We start from the raw sequence: 18,992 nt of genomic DNA on the forward strand, positions 1-18,992 counted from the left end.
TAAAGATCAGTGACACGACCACCACAACATCCAACTTCATTCGTCACTACAAAAAACCCCACAGAGAAAGGTGCGTGAATGTGTTGTGTTAGCTCGAAAGCTAACGTTAAGTTTAAGCTACGTTAGACTTGGTTTCAAACCGATTAAGCATTGCAAAGAGAATACAAAACGGTAAATGAACACTAGAACCTCCAAGGGATTCATTTGTACCAGCGACGTGTAGTCAGTGGAGGCAGGGGAGGCAGAGCCTCACCTGTCATACTCCAATGTAACGGAAAAACAACTAAAGAAAAACGAAATAGTAATAATAATAAAATGTCTCCACTGATCTGTGTTGTAAGTGTGATTTATGTATGATTCTAATCGCTTTTTATTGTCAAAATCAGCAAATTTGCCGAGCTCCGCTACGGGAGCGATGACAAGTGAGGCAGGGACGTGCTCTGCCTCTCGTAAGCCCACAGTAACTTGCTGGAGCGCGGGCACTAATGTAGCGCGGGCACTTATTTTGTGAGCGCGCTCAAGCCATTTACTGTGCGCTGAGGTGAGGCACAGATGAGATCTGCCTCACCTCAGAATGCGTCACCCCACAGAAACTCGCTGGAAAGCGGGCCCTAAGCGCATGCCTGTTACCATCTCACTGTAGGTCACCAATGTAATGTATGTAGATCCCTTTATTACATTTATCCTCACCATCCATAGTCTCTAAATAACTTATTTCACGTATATATGATATTTAGGCTCGCTGGTCTCAACGGCAATGAAAATGAACCAGGGGAGGCAGCCATAACCTCTGCCGCACTGAAGGGGGCGCACGTGAGCCCAGAGGTTCTTGTTGCTACTGTAATTCTATGCAGAGACGGTAGACGTAACAACAAACTAGACTTTTGAAACTACAGAAAGATAAGGAGGACTTTTACAAAAAAGTAATAGAGATTGTTGTCCAGAAGGATAGCATGGACTTCATCTTCAAGTCAAGGTAAGACCACATTTGTAATGACAATGGGATCTTACTAAGAAAGAACAATCCAATATTTAGATTTTGGGTATCCTTTTGTTGATCGGTCTGTTTAAAATGAATCGAAGCATCAGACTAAAAAAGCTTTTGAAAATAACCGAATATTTCGATTAAGGTCAAAATATAATATTTGTAAATCTGACTCAGTGCCTCACCAGCCATGAACCTCACCGCACGTCACTGATTTGTACTAACCCTGATACTGACGGGCTGTCAGGAGAGGGAGAGAGAGAGAGAGGAAAAGAGATGCCTCGTTTATTTCCCCTGTGTTATTATCAGAAGTTACTGTAAACTGTTGAATAATGTAGTTCATCTACTTTTAGTAGTTTGTTTAAATGTTTTAATTATGTTGTTTTTGTTTGTAGAAGTGCATCATTCCTTGATTTATTGTAAAATGAATCTGAACTTTTTGATCTGTTATGATGATAAACTGAAGCAATTTCTAAATTAACCCAATTAACTGAGTTTTAAATCGTCCTACTTAGTTTATAAGGAAATTATGAAGAGGAACAAATTAAATGATTTGAAAATGATATCTATGTAGGTGCTGACGCTGTTGGCGGTTCTAGTGTCAACAAAAATGTAAATTAAATATGTGTAGGCCTAATGGCAAATGCCATATATGATTTTCTTACCTGGAATTCTGCCTTTTTGAACAGACTTTTTGATTGAGTCCTAGCTATATTGTCTGCAGTTCTAGGGTTAATATGAATCTAATATGATTGTCATCGGTCTAAATTAGATTTCAAATGATTAACTGTGTATGTAATGAAGATCATAGTGTGGGTTAAATCCATTTTCATAGCCACTGTCTTTTAACTGATTTAAATGCGGAAACTGGGCTTATTCATCAGAATTTCGTATGACTTGACTTGACTTGCTTGACCTGAGCAATGACTTGACTTGCTTGACCTGAGCAATGACTTGACTTGACTTGCTTGACTCTCACCACAGTGACTTGGGACTTGCTTGATACTTGTAGGTCAAGACTTGAGACTTGCTCATGATTTGCACATGTAGGACTTACTCCCACCTCTGCATAGCCCACACTGTAAGTGAACAGAGAGGTTTGTTTTGAGACAGGAAGTCTTTTGTTTCCACAGTCTACAGCCAAGCTAATGGCTAACGGTGTTCAGTACACTTTTGATCCTTCAGAGTACCACATGCAGCTAGCACTGCTCGGAAAGACTAATAATGCACAGCAGTACTTCATGCTTACGTCAGCATGCTAACATGCTCATGGTGACAATATTAACTTGCTGATGTTAGCAGAATTAATGTTGGGCATGTCCATAAACTTAGTTGAGCATGTAAGCATGATAATATTTGAGATAAGATTTTACAAATTCAAATTCCCAAAGTGGTTGTCATTCATCTTCACAAGGCGGAAGGCAGGCTGAGCTGTCAAGTAAGGCTGCTAAAAAGCAAGAAGAAATAAGCAATATACAAATCAAATTGTCCCTGTTATATTAAAGTAGAGTAAAAAGGACAGACGTGTTGGGTAGTTACAACAGAATATTTACTATATGACATGATGTACATAGCAAAAATAAGCTTTGAAAACTTGTGACACAAAATGTAATTGTTAACATGATTTTAAAAAATGGTTAAAAAGAAAATCAACTTAGGGAAAAGGAATTTGGACCAGAAAGGATTTTAAAAGGAAAAATGTTTGTAAAGTCAGAACATTGGAAGTCCAATTTTAGGGGTATGATTAAGATTTATTTCCTTTTGAAAATATACCCATAAATGTGTCATATGAAAACAATTATACAACCTTGAACATTTTATCACAACAGGATCACACAAGTTAACACCCACGTCCCTGCATTACAAAGAATTGCCCTTAATTGGTTTTACTGTTTTTTTGTGTTTTTTTTACATTTAAAACATTTTCAACAGAAGAACTAAACAATACAAGATTCCACTACAACTTTCAAATTGCCATCTATTAAATACCCACTACCCCATGGTGCCCTAGGGAAGAATCCGGCCACACTAGCTTGAAGTGGTGCGATTAAAGAAAAATGTGAGAGGGGGGAAACTCAACCCATAAATCTACGAAGCTCAACTTTACCTTGTCCAAAAGAGGGCACTGGCCAGTAAATCTTCACCATTGTGTCTGGCGAGCGACTCTTTCATATCATATCAAGGGATTTTCCTGGCAGGAAAATCTGCCCATGATTTATAATGTTATAAAATGGGTTTAACATCCCATTTCTGTAGCTGGAAGCTTTTCTAGAGTAATAACAACACTGACCACTACAATTTCTCAGGAAAAGAGTCTAGTGTTGCTGGTGAGTGAGCTCTATGATAAAGACAAAAAGCTCAGACTTGACATTATAACTACTGTGAGTGTGTTTAACATTTCCTTGAGTTTATAAAAATCTGAGTCATTCCAAGGGGGACAATGACCTATTTCAAAATTGATGCAGCATTTCTCTTCAATATAATAACTGTGATTTTGCATACAAACATAGATAGACCTCTGTTTAACTCAACAGTGACAATACTGTTGTTACAATGACCGAACAAGAACAAAGGCCTGGGAAAATGCATTGGACCCGATCATTCTTTTTCATTGTTCTGTCCAACGAGAAAGGCAATGCGTGCACATGCACAAAGAAACGCACAAATGCAACATGCGCACACTGATGCACTCGCACATACACGCACACACTCATACATGAACATAGCACACACCTTTCATACTGCAGCTAAGATGGGTATTACACAATTTAGTCCTGACATGTTGCAGCGATGATTGCCACGCCAAGATGTCCCGTCAGTCCCAGCGGCTACCTTCTTCACCTTGATGTCACGGTGAGTCGACAACATCATTACTCATTACATCACCACTGAAACACATGCCTATTGCAGCACTATATCACTCTCATATTGATATGTTGGTTATAGTATTATATTCAACGTACTGTATGAGAACATTATTTCAAATAAACACGTCCACGGTTTCATATATCACTTTTATATTCACATGCCCACTTTATCACTAGATCACTGTCATATTGACACCCACTATATCAGTACATCACTTTTGTTTGTCACAAATCCACTGTGTCATAGAAAACTCTTTTTTTTTCAGCTGATGTGTGTGCACTTTGCAGTTGACTATGCCATCATATGCATCAGTCTGCATCTTTTTCAAATCATTTTCATGTTTACCCGTCGTGGGCCACTTGTTTCTGTCACTTCTGCTGCTGCCCCGTTTGACTTGCGAGGGACATACTCTATATCAAAGTTGCTCTTATGTCGTCCTTTTCCTCGACTCCAGATAAACAGAATCAGGAAGCAGAAGATGACCACACCTAAGAAAGACAGGCAGCCCATCGCTGTAGATATAATGATAGTCTTAAGGTCTATAGGGACTGTCATGTTGTACAGTACTGTCCCATTCCCCCATGTGCTGTTAGAGTCTGACAGATAGTTTGAGCTCCTGTTAGTATAGTGAGATCTGTCCGCAAGGCCCAGGCTCTTCACAGCTAAAGAGGCCGACAGGCTAGCATTGCCAGCAGGGTTACTGGCAATACACAAGTACACCCCGCTGTCATGCAGTTCCACTGCCTTGATCTCCAGGGTACCATCTGGTTGGACTTCCACCCTGCCAATGCTCTTGGTTGTGATGTAGCGTCTGTGAGGTGAAATCCATACCACCGAGGGCCGAGGCGCTCCCTCTGCCCTGCAGTTCAGGCGGGCAGGCTGACCCTCATCAGCCATCAGCAGCTGGGTCGTGTTGGGTCCAATCTGTGGTTTGGTGCAGGTCATGTATCTGGAGACCAGAGGCTCCTTGAGGTCACGGAGAGGTTTCCCCAGGAGATGCTCAGGGCCGCTGCACTCTGGCTGCACATCCAGAATCTGCAGAGAGGGGGGCTTATGGCTATTGAGGAGCCAAAGCAATCTGCAGTCGCACATTAATGGGTTTCCTCCCAGACAGAGCCTCTGGAGGCTGTCTGGCGAGGCAAACACTCCACTCTCCAGAGAGTCCAGGCGGTTCTGTGACACATCCAGAAGTTGCAAAGATTTAAGGCCCACAAATGCAAAGGGCTCAATAGAAATCAGCTGAGCCCCTTGGAGGTGGAGCTCCACCAGGTGTGGTAGTGGGCCCAGCTCTCCATGATGGATGTGCTGGATGCGGCTGTAGGACAGGTTAAGATGTGTGAGGTAGGGCAGGTTGCGCAGTGCCGCGCCGGGGAAGGCAGACAGGTTAGTGTTGGTTATGCACAACATTGTGAGGTTGAGGCCATGCAGTGAAAGGGGAGGCAGTGTTTCCAGCCAGGGCCAGTAATCAATCTCTAGTCGGCGGAGCCGTGATAACCTCTTAAAAGAAAAAGGCTTTAGAAAACTAATGCTCAAGTAGCGCAAGCGCAGTTCAACCAGGCTGTGCAGATGTGCCAGTGCATCAGTAGGAACCACTGTCAGATTGGAACGTTCCAGGGTCAGACTTTGGAGTCCAAGTAAGCCTGTAAAGGCCCGCTGAGAGATGAAAACCAGTTCGTTGTCACCCACCTCTAGGGACGCCATCCTGCGCAGATCTTGAAAGGCATGATCCAGAAGAACCACCAGGCGGTTGTGGCTGAGGTCAAGGCGGGTGAGGTTGGTCAGGCCTGACAACACGCCCACAGGAACCAGCTGAATTAAATTACTGCGAAAGTTGAGCGAGCGGAGAGCAAGCTGTGAACGAAATGAGCCGGGCTCGACCACGCTGATAAGATTGTCGCTTAGGTCCAGGTCCTCCAGCTGCTGGAATGAGGAGAAGTTGTCCGGCGTGATGATACGTAGCTTGTTCTTACTGAGGTCTAGGACGCGCGTCTCAATGGGGATGCCTTCAGGGATGGTGGGCAGACGCTTTCGGTGGCAACTAACTGACTTGCTTTGGGCAGAGCACTCACATCGGGCGGGGCAGCTCAGAGCCGGGCTGGCCAGCAGAAGCAGCAAGGCCCCGCCCAGGAAGAGGTGGCAGTGGTTCAGGGCTGGGTGTCGCATGTCTCTTTTACCCGCGTTGCCCTCTGTCATGGCACAGCTTTTTGTCCATACAAGGCACCATCACGAACAAGCTCTGCAAGACAGAAGACAAGAACAAGTGTTAGAATACTCCCACTCACATGGACTTCACCTCTGTGCCCCCCGCCTTTTTACATGTTCAACCTTTTACTCTTTACGTCTCTTTAAACTGCCATGTACTTTCTCCCTTAATGAACTGTCCTTTTTCCTGGCAAGGTGGATATAATACAATTAAACTAGCAGCCGAGTAAGACACAGCAAGAGAAATTTCATCTGCGGAAAAATGTGAACGTTCAACACTGTGTTAACAGAAAAGGTTGCAGGCTAACTGGGGATGTTTCACGCGGATGGTCGATGTTTCAGCCTGATGGCGAGAAATGACCCTTGTTAGAGTGCAGTGAGGCTAAATGTCCATGTGGATTTGGTGTTGCTGCATGTGAATTACTTGCATCAATGGTAATGGTGAGTATACTGTACAGTATGTGTGTCTGAGGGGGTGTTGTGTTGAATGGACTGTATTGGAATTGTTTTAACTAAAAAATAAAATCAACATAATGATGTGGCAGCTTGTTTGTCTCCATGAGTTTCAAGCAGTAATTGCTCACATAACCCCAGAATGGCAACAAATATGTTTGTTTGTTTGTAGCCTTTAATTATCCAGGTAAAAATCCCATTGAGATCAACGATCTCTTTTACAATATATACTATCTTCAAAAAGTAATCAACTGACTGAGTCATTTCACAGGCTCATTGATACATTGAGTACACTGATTTCTATAGTTACTAAATTCTGGCATTTAAATGTACATAATTTCTATGTAGAGAATGCATATATCTACGTTTTAAAGATCCATATAACACCAAGCAATGAGCACAATGATCATGGGAAATAACACATTTACATAATCCCCACAGCCGTTTTCTATTTGCTTCATTGCTTTAATGATCTGTTTCTGTTTGTAATTGCAAATTACTGCTTTTTTAAATATCTCAGTTGTTGCATTTTGAAGTGCTACCTTTATTCCTGAAATGCCCCAGCTTTTTCAAAGCAATGTTATGATAAAGCTATTTGCTTATTAATGTTTGCGCATTACTTGCAGGCTTGAATCCCAGTCTATAGGGTACGGCAGAGTAACATCACTGCAGTCACTGTGCTTGTCTCTGAAGCACACACACTCTCGGCACACTGTCAGCTCATTATTATAAAAAGCATATTGGTATGGCAGCACTATCTGCTTTACATAACAGGATATATACGTGAAAACCAAGAAATAAAATAAATCTGACACCTATTGTTTTGTCTTTATAAGTTGTACGGTATTTTAGAAAAAAGTTTGCTAGGATTGTAGGAAAGAAATGGTGGGTTTTTTGTTTGTTTGATTGATTTGTGAGGGTTTTCTTTCTCCATTACATTTCGTTCATTTTCTCCAATTCCAGTCTCAATACACAGGGGTTTTACGGGAAGAGAAGATAACGATAGGGTTAATTAGAGGAGGGATGCATGGTTCAACTGTAAAGCCTTATGTTCTCCGAGACTCATGTCTCCTAACAGCTTGAAAAGACACAGACCTTGACAGAAAAACACCTCTAACAGCCACAGGTTGTTGAATTGACAGATGGCTGTGTAGACAGTTAGGCTGACCATAATTGCCTCATCACCAGTAGTATCTGCATTCAGCTCATGACTATCTTTGCCAATTAGGTAGCGCTTAGATATCTGAATGCACATCATAAAGGCGAAAAAGAAAAATGCTAGAAATATGAAAGGTGCCCTTTGAAAAGCTTTTGACTGCCTTCAGAGCTCTGTCAATCACTGCAAAGCAAAATCCAGCCAAGGTAAGCAGATGATGAGCGCACAGACAGACACATACCTTACTTTGATAGTGAGGTGAGTGACATTCGGAAAATAGCTGAGATGAGGCAGAAGGAGAGCACACACACTCATTCTTTTCTGTTTCCCACAGCACTCACCCCTCCGCGGCAGCACAGCACGCATCTCCATATCTCCCCTCTTTCTTCCTATCGCTGTTTTATCTCTCCGTCCTCCTGTTCACACATCTTCCACCTAACTCCTTTTCCCTCCCCGGTCCTGTCTGGCCTGGCAAAAGCTCCAGTCCGCTCATCAGTCCCTGCAGGCTGGCTTTTCTATCGATCGCAGCGCAGAAACATCAGATGCCAGGAATGTAGCCTTTAACAAAGAGCAGGCCGTTGCCACAGCAACTACAAACCCTTACTCCCATCCGCTCTATGTAGTCTGCCAATCACATTAATGGGAAATGGGAAGAAATAGCCAGGAGTGTGACATTTGTTCATATTATTAGTCTGCACATTGAGAAAACTAACAAATTGAATACATCCCTGGAAATTCAGTGTCATTGGTATAGCAGGCTAGTTTAAGGTGTTTCCAATCTGTCATTCTGGACGCCTCGCTATTTGTCGAGCTGTCTTGTTGCCCATCCATCTGCGGCTCTGGTAACTATCTCTGTCTGTCTACCTTGTTATCCGTCCACAAGCCCGACTCTGTCTTTTTGTATTTATCTCTCTGCCTTTAGCCGTCAGCCTCTGTTCCTCGCTGCCTCCCTGTTTAATAATTACAGTCCAGTTGTCTGGTGGGGGAACTGGTCTTGGTGATCTGTCGGAGAGTTGTGTGTCAGGAAACACGAATTCTTACCACGGCTCTGCTCAAGAGAGTTGGTGTAACCTCTCTGTAACTTATTTATGCTCATATCAGAAAAAAAAAACAGGAAAAATACCTATCCTTGTGTTTCTTTTGCTTTTTCTGGTGGGAAATCCTAAAAGACCAAGAGTTCTCTTACAGACAAAAATGTATTTGTTTTTACAGAGACGTAGAGCTCCTCGTAAAAAATGTTTCAGCATTTCATGATCAACAGGTCTCAGTGCAGAAACTGCTCAAATAAAGATGATTCCCCAAGACTGTAAATCATGGTCATGGATTAAAATATTATTTCAGCACCGCCTTGAACAATGATGTAGCTTTGATTCTGCTTGAGACCAGCAGTCTGTTTGATGTCCCAATCCATATCTGGCATACAGAACCCTTTTTCTTTTTTTCAGGTTTTCATTATTTGCCTATAAGACATTTTCTCCCACCACAGAATGCCTGAATGGACAGCTGATAGGGGTTGACAGACTGTTTTATGATATGATAGTATGTGATCCTTTATGGCAGAATGGTGTTTCAAAGAATCCATAATGAAAGAAAACATCCAAGAAGAAGCTGTTTGACAATGTTGGTAAGTGAAAAGAAAATCCATAAACTGTAGCTAGCTGGCAAAGAACGGTGGCTTCTGCAGATTATATTTTCTTTTGTATTGTGTAGCACCTGTTCAGAGTTTGCTAGAGATTTGTTTAACGAGGTTTCGGTTTTTCCAGCTAAACAGAGCTAAAACAATCTTTCTGGGAATGGCAGATTAAGGAGGGGGTGAAAATACAATTCAATTGTTAGGGAGTAGAGAGAAAGAAAGCAGTGCGTTCAGGTTTAATGGAAAGGTTGTTCCAAATGTAGTAAACAATAAGGGACCATTTCAAATAGAAAGCCCAATTTGCACTCTGTGATCTCATTGATTTGTGGTCATTAAACCAGGAAATTACATTTAATGGCACATTTGCAGATATTCAAAATGACTTTTGAGAGCTGAACCAATATTTTCTTGGACAATAAAGGCAAATACTGAGTGTAATGTGAAAGGTTTTGCTCATAGTAATACATATCATCTAACTTCCTGTATAAAAGGACATGTCAGTGCTCACTAACCCACTGTGTGCTACCTGCCTGGCACTACACGCAACACGGTGCAAGCTAGCTTAGAATTTAGCTGGTGTTGGGTGAACATAGTGTAGAATGTTGCTTTGGAGTGGTGCAGGAATGACTCCTTTTCATGTTTTGTTCAACCACTTAAAATATGTCAGTAATTACCCCACTTGTAAATGTCTGAATATTCTATGTGTCATGAAAACAACAGTTGCTGAAAAGTGACTACATAAACTACTAAACCTCATCACGCCGACTATTAGCCGCGTTTAGCTTAGCGGTGGTGACGCGCAGCCATGCAACGTGATGTAGTTTGTTAATAGCTTAACTAGCTTTCTACTTCTGCCTTTTGCATTACCACTTTAAAAATCCCAAAGTGGTGTTAATAAGTGGAGAATATCCTGCTGAACAAAATGTGTAGGTATCATAAATGTGTGTTTGCCACAGAGCTTATTTTTTTGCAATATACTAAAATCAAATGGGAAAATCCCATAGTTTGTGATGCTAACTTCGGGATCGGCTGACAAAAATACAGGATGTCATCAATGCACTACTCTATGAGAAAACTACATATTTCCCTATATATATATTTATATGAGTCTTATATTCTCTCGATGGACAGAAATACCTATGTGCTAATGTCACTTACTTTGTGTAAGATGAGATAATATTAAAGGCTGTGTGCAATATCAACTCTATAGGGGTAAAGGTGAAACAGTTCTTGTTATATTTTATGTTGGCAAAATATATTGATGGAACTTTCAACTCTGTATGAATTATTTATAGATGTGACAGATGTTTTCAATGTGTGAGGCAGGCATCCCCAGGAGGGCTTCAAGCAGTTTCAGGGGAAGCTCAGTGAACTGAAGTAAAACAAATTTACATTAGCTATTACATAAATTATCAAAAGAATATCAGTTGAGATTATGTTTTTTTTGAGAATTCTACTCATAGGCTACAGACACTCATATGGGTTTGAAAATACCTTTATAATGTATTTGGTGTATTTTTAAGTAATGTCAAAAAGCAATATCAGCCTATCTTGGCTCAATTGTTGAGTGTCTGCTGGATTAAATTACACAATCATCCTCCCATAGAGTGGTGCAGTGAGGACATATTGTTTGTAGGCTGACCGAGTTAGCATCGCTCCCTCAACAAAAAGCAATGGGATTTCCCCTTCGGATTTTTGTATAAAATGCAATCAGCAAAAGTAAAAAGCTAGCGTAAGGCTATACGAACTACGAACTACGTCATGGACGCATGGCTGCACATCCCAATCACTGAGCTAGAGGCGGTATCGTGTTGGTGTAATGGCGTTCAGTCATTTATTTTGTCACTTGTTAGCAACTGCCGTTTTTTGTGACACATGAACATTTCGGAAATTCACGAGTGGGGTGTTTACTGACGTATTTTATGTTAAATTAATGAATAAGATTAGAACAAAACGTGGACATTATTTATGGCGTCTTACGAAAAACACAAACCAAAATGCTAGCTTGAAGAAGAGGGAACCGGAAGTTGTAAAATGCTAACTAATTGAATAATTTCTGGGTTTTAAACATTCTAAAAGGCACCCCTCTAATCAATTTGCTTGGAAAAACGAAATATATAAGTTCTGTAATGGACACAGGGTGCTCACAGAAGGTAAAACGCCCTGAGGCAAATTTGTTATATTGGGCCATATAAATATAATTCACTTGACTAGTGGCCATTTCTCGACTACCTTGGACAGCAGGCATATTTTTACAAACACTCGGAGCCAACCGTGTCATGGCCAAGATTGAAAACATTCAAGATCCAGCAGAATTCTGGGTAAATGGTAATGGTGAGAGAGGGTCATTGAGAAGGGCAGCCTACAGGATTGAGCGTTTTGGGATTTGGTTCTGAATTGGATTAGAGTCAGTGAAACTGTAGAAAGTCTGACAGCTGAAAAAGGAGCTGTATAGGCTGATGCATGAGTCACTGTTAGAGTCAGGGAGAGGGAAGAATAAAGAGAGCGGCGTATGAGATAGAGCAGAAATACACGAAGCAATGAGGAAAGCCATGCCGACGAGATTAGATAAAACCCTTGTTTGCACGACTTGACTCTGATTTCGAATGTGAATTTAACTGAGTAAAGCTTGAGAGAGTGATTCCAGCTCTTCCAAGGAGATCTCAAGCAACGCTGCGGTGCACATGTTGATTTTAATCTGTGAAGATGAGCACTATTAAAACCCTGTTCATTATCACCCCACTTTTAACATCTGCTGCCTGTGACAGGAGCAGAGCAAATTTATTTGAAACTGAGGAGGACTTAATTGAACTGTTCCAATTAATATTTTAAATTACGCCAAATTACAGCATTGATCGCCATATAATTATGTATGAATTAATAATGACTTTTATTGACAGAATTTGTGCCTGACACTTTTATTTTTTCTCTCCGATGTCCATTAAATCAATGCTTTGTGTTGTATCTTTGTGAGAAGCAGCAACTGCAATACCACAACTTTAAGCTAACGTTATTAGCAAGCCCCAATATGTGTGGTTTAAGCTAACGTTATAAGCAAAGTTAGCCTAAAATGTGTGGTTTAAGCTAATGTTATTAGCAAATTAAGCCTAATATTTGTGGTGCCAGAGCAAAGAGGCTGCCAGTCTGGCGCCATGGAGCAGTTAGGGGTTCGGCCTTGCTGAAGGGCACCTCGGCAGTGCCCAGGAGGTGAACTGGCATCCCTCCAGCTATCAGTTCACACTCCGTTCTTTGGTCCGATCGGGACGTGACGAACAAAAACCGGCGACCCTTTTGTTCCAAGGCCATTTCCCTACAGACTGAGCCAGTGCCGCATTGTCAAAGCTAACTTTTTTTCAAAGTTACCCCAATATGTGGGGTTTAAGCTGACGTTATTAGCAAAGTTAACATAATATGTGTGGTTTAAGATAACGTTATTAGCATAGTTAACACAATATGTGTGGTTTAAGCTAACGTTATTAGCAAAGTCAACACAATATGTGTGGTTTAAGCTAACGTTATTAGCAAAGTCAACACAATATGTGTGATTTAAGCTAATGTTTTAGCAAAAAATACATGTGGTCAGGGTATACAACATTAAAGGCTTTTGTGGTGACTGTGCATAATAATCTCTACTATAAATCCTCCTTTGTCTTTGCACAGTCTCGCCAACATCAGGCTTTGAGTTCACTTACATGGATGCAAATAATTTACACTCCGCCTCTTTGGAAAAAGCCATTGTTATTTTTCTCAACATAAATCTTACTCAATACCACCAATTGTTTATTCAGTTGTAGGACAAAAGAAACATGTATTTATGTAATTTGTCACTGTATATTGGTATTAAGTGCACCGTATTCATTCTTCCTGCTTTTTTCTCTTGAAATATTTAACATGGGCCTGACTCTACTGCTTTGCTCATTTCCAGATATAATACTGGCATGAATAATGAAATTATTTCACATGAGAGGGTTCACTTGTAGGCAATAATTGCCGCAGTTTGAGCATATAACATGACATACTCTGCATGATAATTGACCTGAAAGGAAACATCGTTAAAACCAATCATCAATTTTGCGTCTGCGTGTTGTTGCGCAAAGGAACATGCGTGCAAACTGTGTTTACGATTCACTAGCGGTGTCTTACATGTGATTTGATGCTTATTCAAAAGGGAACCTTGTTGGTTGTGATACGCTGCATTAACGAAACATGAGACTTACATATTATATTCATACAGTCGTCTGATGGAACAAAGCAAATCCCTGTTGATTGCCCTTTTTAATTATGTCCATACCATTACACAGAGGATGTAGAGAATGAGAACTGCATGTCTTTCAAGATGTGAGACCATTGAGATGTGGATTGTGCAAAAGCACAAGCATCCCTAATATTTTGTTCTGTGCTTGTGCTCTGGTTAATGACAATTCACTGTGTATGCATAACAAATGCCAACCAAATGCATTTTCTATTCTGGGAATAATAGAACTCTGCTTACTGACCACCCTACAGAGTGCGAAATGTGTTGGGAATCGGAAGTAGAATCTTGTTCCTCGCGGCTAATTAGTGCTTGTGCATTCAAACTGCCAATTAAGCAGCTCCTTTCTGCACCACTGGCCATGTTTCCTCTGAAGCGCTGCCTTGTTGAGCCATCAGCAGCATATCCTGTCTTCCACCATGTGGCTTGTTGTTCGTCTGCTGTGCTGCGGGCTCACCAGGGAGGTTGCTTTACCCTGCAGTCTCTGGATTTAGTCCTGTTAATACTTAGTCAGTGTTTGCTCATACTGATAGACGCAGGGAGGGACTGCATAGTGCTTCTAAACTCGAGCCACCAGAACTGAAACAAAAAGCACAAACATTCTGTAACCGAGCCTCCATGCTGTTAGGACATGAATAATGTGAACATAACGCTCCTCCACCAGAGGAATTATATCACAGCAGCATGTGCCATATTTTCATTTATTGTCTGTTTCAATTCAAATGTAAGCTCCTTTTGAATGTGGTTTTCGTTACATATGGTGAATCTTCATGTGCTCAAATCTGAATAAGCACCCAGGTCACTTTTATGTGGAGGCAATCTCACTGCTTTAGAATTTATGACTTTTCTGTGACACTTTCAACATGGCAAGTCGGAATCAAATGCTTTCAGATTTATAATAGATCAAATGACTATGTAATGTATGATGTGAAAGGTGTCACTTGTAGTGACAACCCCACAGAGACTTATCTACTATGCAGTTCTTAGCTCTCTGAAGCATATACGTTATTTTTTATCCCAGCAAAGAAGGTTATATTTTTGCTTGGTTTGTCTGTTTGTCTGTACGCAGAAAAACTACTGGCCCAATTTTCATGAAACATAATGGAAGGGTGTAGAATGGGCCAAGAAAGAACCCAATGAAAAAATGGGAGCGGATCCCAAGTTTCTATTACATAAACATTTGCTAGATTTGTGCAATTTTTGCTTCACTTGCCTCATATGGTGAAGAATGAATTAACAACTGGAAAATCCTTGAGAATGCGCCCTTGTCGGAAAGTCTGAAGAACATTTGGTTTGCATATTTTAACTTATTTACTTCCTTTGCTATGAGTTCACATGCAAACATTACATTTAATCTGAGCAGTGAAAGCAATACTAGCCTCCCTATCACATTATGACTTAAAGCTCATGAACACACTACAATTGAAAGAAAGACTTCCCAACCCCCGGCAATGGGACCATTCTAGGAAGATGTGAATGCGTTGGCCTTGGTGAAGGTCTACACTCTCTGAGTGCCATTTTAGTTGATTTAATTCTGCCTTTTTTTTAGTTTTGACTGCTCTCATCAGTGTTGGTCTAACAAAAAAGCTCTAAAAACCTACTATAAAACACTTCCCATGACAAAAACATTTAAGACGTTCGCAACAGGTTAATCACATCCCTATCAGCCCCTGCATGAAACGCACCAGGCATTTCACTACATTCAATATAAGCGCACTGCAATATTAGGTTGAATATATCCATCAGAACTTGGTGGAGTCAAAACCAGAGCTAAAAGGAGACCTATATTAAGTAATGCAATCCAGACCAATTAAAGTTAATGTCAGAATGCCAACAAATGGCCATTAGAAATCAAGCAGTATTGACGTCTGGTCATTTAGTTCTCATAATGATCTCTCTACTTTCAATATTTAAGACTTTACCAGAAAAATAGGTTTACAAATCTATAGCTGATGCAGCCTTTTAGAGAACTGACCAAATGCTCTTAGCGTGAATGGTCTTATAAGCATTGTGGCTCTTTTCTCAACCCTAACCCTAACCTGGACACCTATGTCTAGATGACTAATAGCAAGTACTTTATGGTCAGCCAAGAAAAAAAGACGTTTCAGGCCACTTGTGAGCTACTAATTTGCAGCAATGCATACATTACCTAATAAAATTGATTTATTCATAAGCCATTTAGCCTGCACTTTTCAATGTAAGCAACTCATTATTGGCTTTTGCCCACAGGTGCTTTTAAAGGAATTAAGGTCTTTCCATATTAATTAATGAATTAGTTAAGTTGCTTAAGTATATTTCCCAAAACATTAACATGCACACACTCACATTTAAAGCTTGCAAAACGGAAAATGTCATATTCATAGTACATTGTACGTTTATCCCTTTCTGCCATTGTGTATTCTACTTCACTGTTGTCATTGAACAACAGTCACACAGTAATCATATTTGTGAAATGACTGCTTGAAAAGATGCCAATGCTTCATCTCAATGGCTGCTTAGGTTTCCATTTTAAAGGAATAATCTGATTTTCCACGGCGTGTCGACTGGCATTACGTTTCTCGGTTTTGTGGAATAGCAGATTTTTTCCCACCCTGTGTGTCTTGTTTATAAATGACAGTGTTACTTGAAGGACACTCGCCATATTAGGTTCCTGTCTAATTTTAGTCTCGGGAGGTAGAACTCATCCATTTTTCATGGTATATGTGTACTACCGACCACAGTGATTCATAGGCCTCTTTCCCATTCACCAAAATAAGATTTGTCATAGCATATAACAGCGTTTTTTTTTCCTGCACTCAGTCTTATAATGTTATTATCTTGTGCAGACAAGTTCCATGTCATTTCTTTCAAAACTGCATTATCGTTTATTTGCAAAGTTTGTAGTGCCTTCCAAGGTTTACTGCAAACTGGGGTAGGGGTCGGGATTATCTTCAGTTAAGCTTGTGTGAAATCCTCACAATCATATTAAAAAACACCAAAATAGCCCAAATACAAGGTTTTACTTAACCAGAGAAGATCTTCACACAATGTAACATATGATTCATTTTTCTTTCAGAAGGTGAAAGAACTCCCTTGGCTTCATTCTTAACTATGTCCCTTTCAATTTCAGATGACGCCAATCCACAAAGGCGAAGAGGCGTCGCCTGAAAAGGTCAAGTGTTAATTTACATCTAAAGGGGAAAGGAGCCCACTGATGTTAGACGGTCTCTTGTTGTCAACATTTTTATGTTCGAAGCAAAACTCAAGGGAGGCATTTGTACTGTCCTAGTAGGGCCCTGTTGCAATTATATGGTGCCCACATTGATCCCAAGTATTGATTAAAGTTCGTCCTTGATTTTAAGATTCAACAGACGTTTCTCAGAGGAAATAAGAACAATGGAAAGTGCTCTCATTTGAAAACAGCAAGGAACCTCATAAATAAGGCATTTGTATTTACTTTAAGAAGAGAAATGTTGTCCTCTTGTGTCTGCGTTCTGTTCATTGAAGCTTTGATAAAAGTCAATACAACAAGCTGGATTCAATTATTGGGGAGATGAACGGATATGATGCAATATCCTTTTTTTATTGGACTGTTATATAGAACATATGGGATTTTAAAAATAATTAAGTTCAACCTACCATTGCAAAATCACGTTTAAGAGTGCAACACATCAGTTATTGGTACACTGTCTGTTTCTTCTGTCTACATTTGATTTGAATTAACATTATTGGAAGTTGGAAAAAGCTCTCCTGGCTGTATCCAAAGGTTAAAATATAAAGAATAAATATATAACCTACCAGTCAGAGTTCCCGTTAGAATATTTTTTTGCCAGTCAACATGTCCGTTAAAGTTTAAATCTTCCGGACAAAATGAGAAAAGTGCCGGTCAAAGGTCTTCTTTGTTATTTATTGAGCTTTTAAACAAATTGATATGATTCGATATTAAACAAACTAATTCTAGTAGATTAACTACATTATTCAAAAGTGTACAGTAATTTATAACACGGGAATAATAAACGGAGCACTCTCTCCCTCTCCTGACAGCCCGTCAGTATCATGCAGCTCGCGGATCCAGTAATTAGTGACCCGACAGTAAAACTAAACATATCTATAACTAGTTTAGGTAGTTTGAGAGGTAATTAAAATAGCTACGTGATATTCTAACCTGAAGTGTGTGGTTTGTTCCGCTCAGCTGCAGATGATCATGCAGAGCTGCGTGTCAACTCGTCAGCAGCAGCTGATCTCTTGCTCCCGTCAGATTAGACTTCACTCGCGTTTATGTCCATATCGATCAGATCTAGCTAGTTCTAGCTAATGATATGACTACATGCTTATTAAAAGACACCTAAACAATAAGCGTCGCTATGCAACCGGGTGAGGCCACAAAGTATAGCGCAGCATTATGCATTTGTTTACATGCCCACCGGAACCCCGAGGCATTACCAACAGATCAACGCACAATCAACCCATACAGGACACTCTTTCTCCACATTAAATGTTAGTCATTAGAATTGACTATTCTTGTCTGTCACATACTATTCTTGTCTGTCACATAAGTGGCGCAACTGATGCCGTATTGTGCTAAAGGGAAATTATTTTGACCGGACATTTTGACCGGAGAGATTTAGATTTGCCGGTCTTCAGCATATTTTACCGGTCATAGTCCGGTAATTACCGGCTAACGGGAACTCTGCTACCAGTAACTCTAAAGCTCACACAAAAACGAAATAATATCTTGTTTGCAGCAAATCACTGCCTCCGGCCAAGAAATAGTCCCGCACATAATCCCTTATAATACCACAATTCCTGTTTTTCTGCTTCAATTTTGTACGGATTTATCAAACAAGATACAATGTGTTAATTAGTGAGCTGTAGTCGTGGTACATTGGCAAGAATCAAGCTCACGGTTTACTGTGCTGTCAGGGTTTAAGATAAGCTAACCAGCCGCAGGCTCTGGCTTAATATTCAACCCTATACTACCATTTATACCATACTTGATATACAAGTTTCTGATAACCCAACATCATGAACAAGATCAATGATTAGCTGCCAAACATATCGTATACAATCTGCATGGATGTATAAACAGCAAAGTGTGCCTCCACGTGCGCGAACCACGCTGTAGCTCTGTAGGAGCCATAATCGAGGATACACTGATGGTTCCTCCGTGGCTCCTCCGCGGATGTATTTCCGGCAACAGTGATGTTTCAAAGAGTCGTGACGCACGGCCGGACTTATCTCAGCCAATGACAGCTCTGCATGCATCCCCTGGATATTATTTTATTAACTGCTTGAATCAGACGTGATGTTTACAGTGAGAACAGCTGTGAGGTCCGTGCAGAAAGCAGAGCAGTGTGTATAATATATATCACTCAGTATAACAGGCCTACATTACTCTCTGTATTTGTATGCTGTAGTTTAGTAGATATCTACAAACAAAGAGTCGATATTTGTCTAAAACCAT

The 18,992-nt window shown here is 40.5% G+C and overlaps 1 protein-coding gene across 2 annotated transcripts in view; it reads right to left on the reverse strand.

Moving 5' to 3' along the window:
- Nucleotides 1-2,720: 2,720 nt before the first annotated feature.
- The window catches only part of lingo2b (leucine rich repeat and Ig domain containing 2b), a 36,530-nt gene continuing 20,258 nt past the window's right edge, over nucleotides 2,721-18,992 (reverse strand). The window contains exons 1-2 of one of the 2 annotated variants that reach the window (XM_034135152.1): nucleotides 8,006-8,097; nucleotides 2,721-6,089 (exon numbers count right to left, since the gene is read on the reverse strand). In XM_034135152.1, the coding sequence (XP_033991043.1) occupies nucleotides 4,178-6,046 (1,869 nt within the window). In that variant the 5' untranslated portion in view covers nucleotides 6,047-6,089; nucleotides 8,006-8,097 and the 3' untranslated portion in view covers nucleotides 2,721-4,177. Of the gene's footprint in view, nucleotides 6,090-8,005; nucleotides 8,098-18,992 lie in introns of those variants that run through there. The other variant, XM_034135151.1, reaches the window with a different exon arrangement.

Source organism: Trematomus bernacchii, unplaced genomic scaffold, assembly GCF_902827165.1.
Source record: "Trematomus bernacchii unplaced genomic scaffold, fTreBer1.1, whole genome shotgun sequence".
Classification (NCBI taxonomy): Eukaryota; Metazoa; Chordata; class Actinopteri; order Perciformes; family Nototheniidae; genus Trematomus; species Trematomus bernacchii.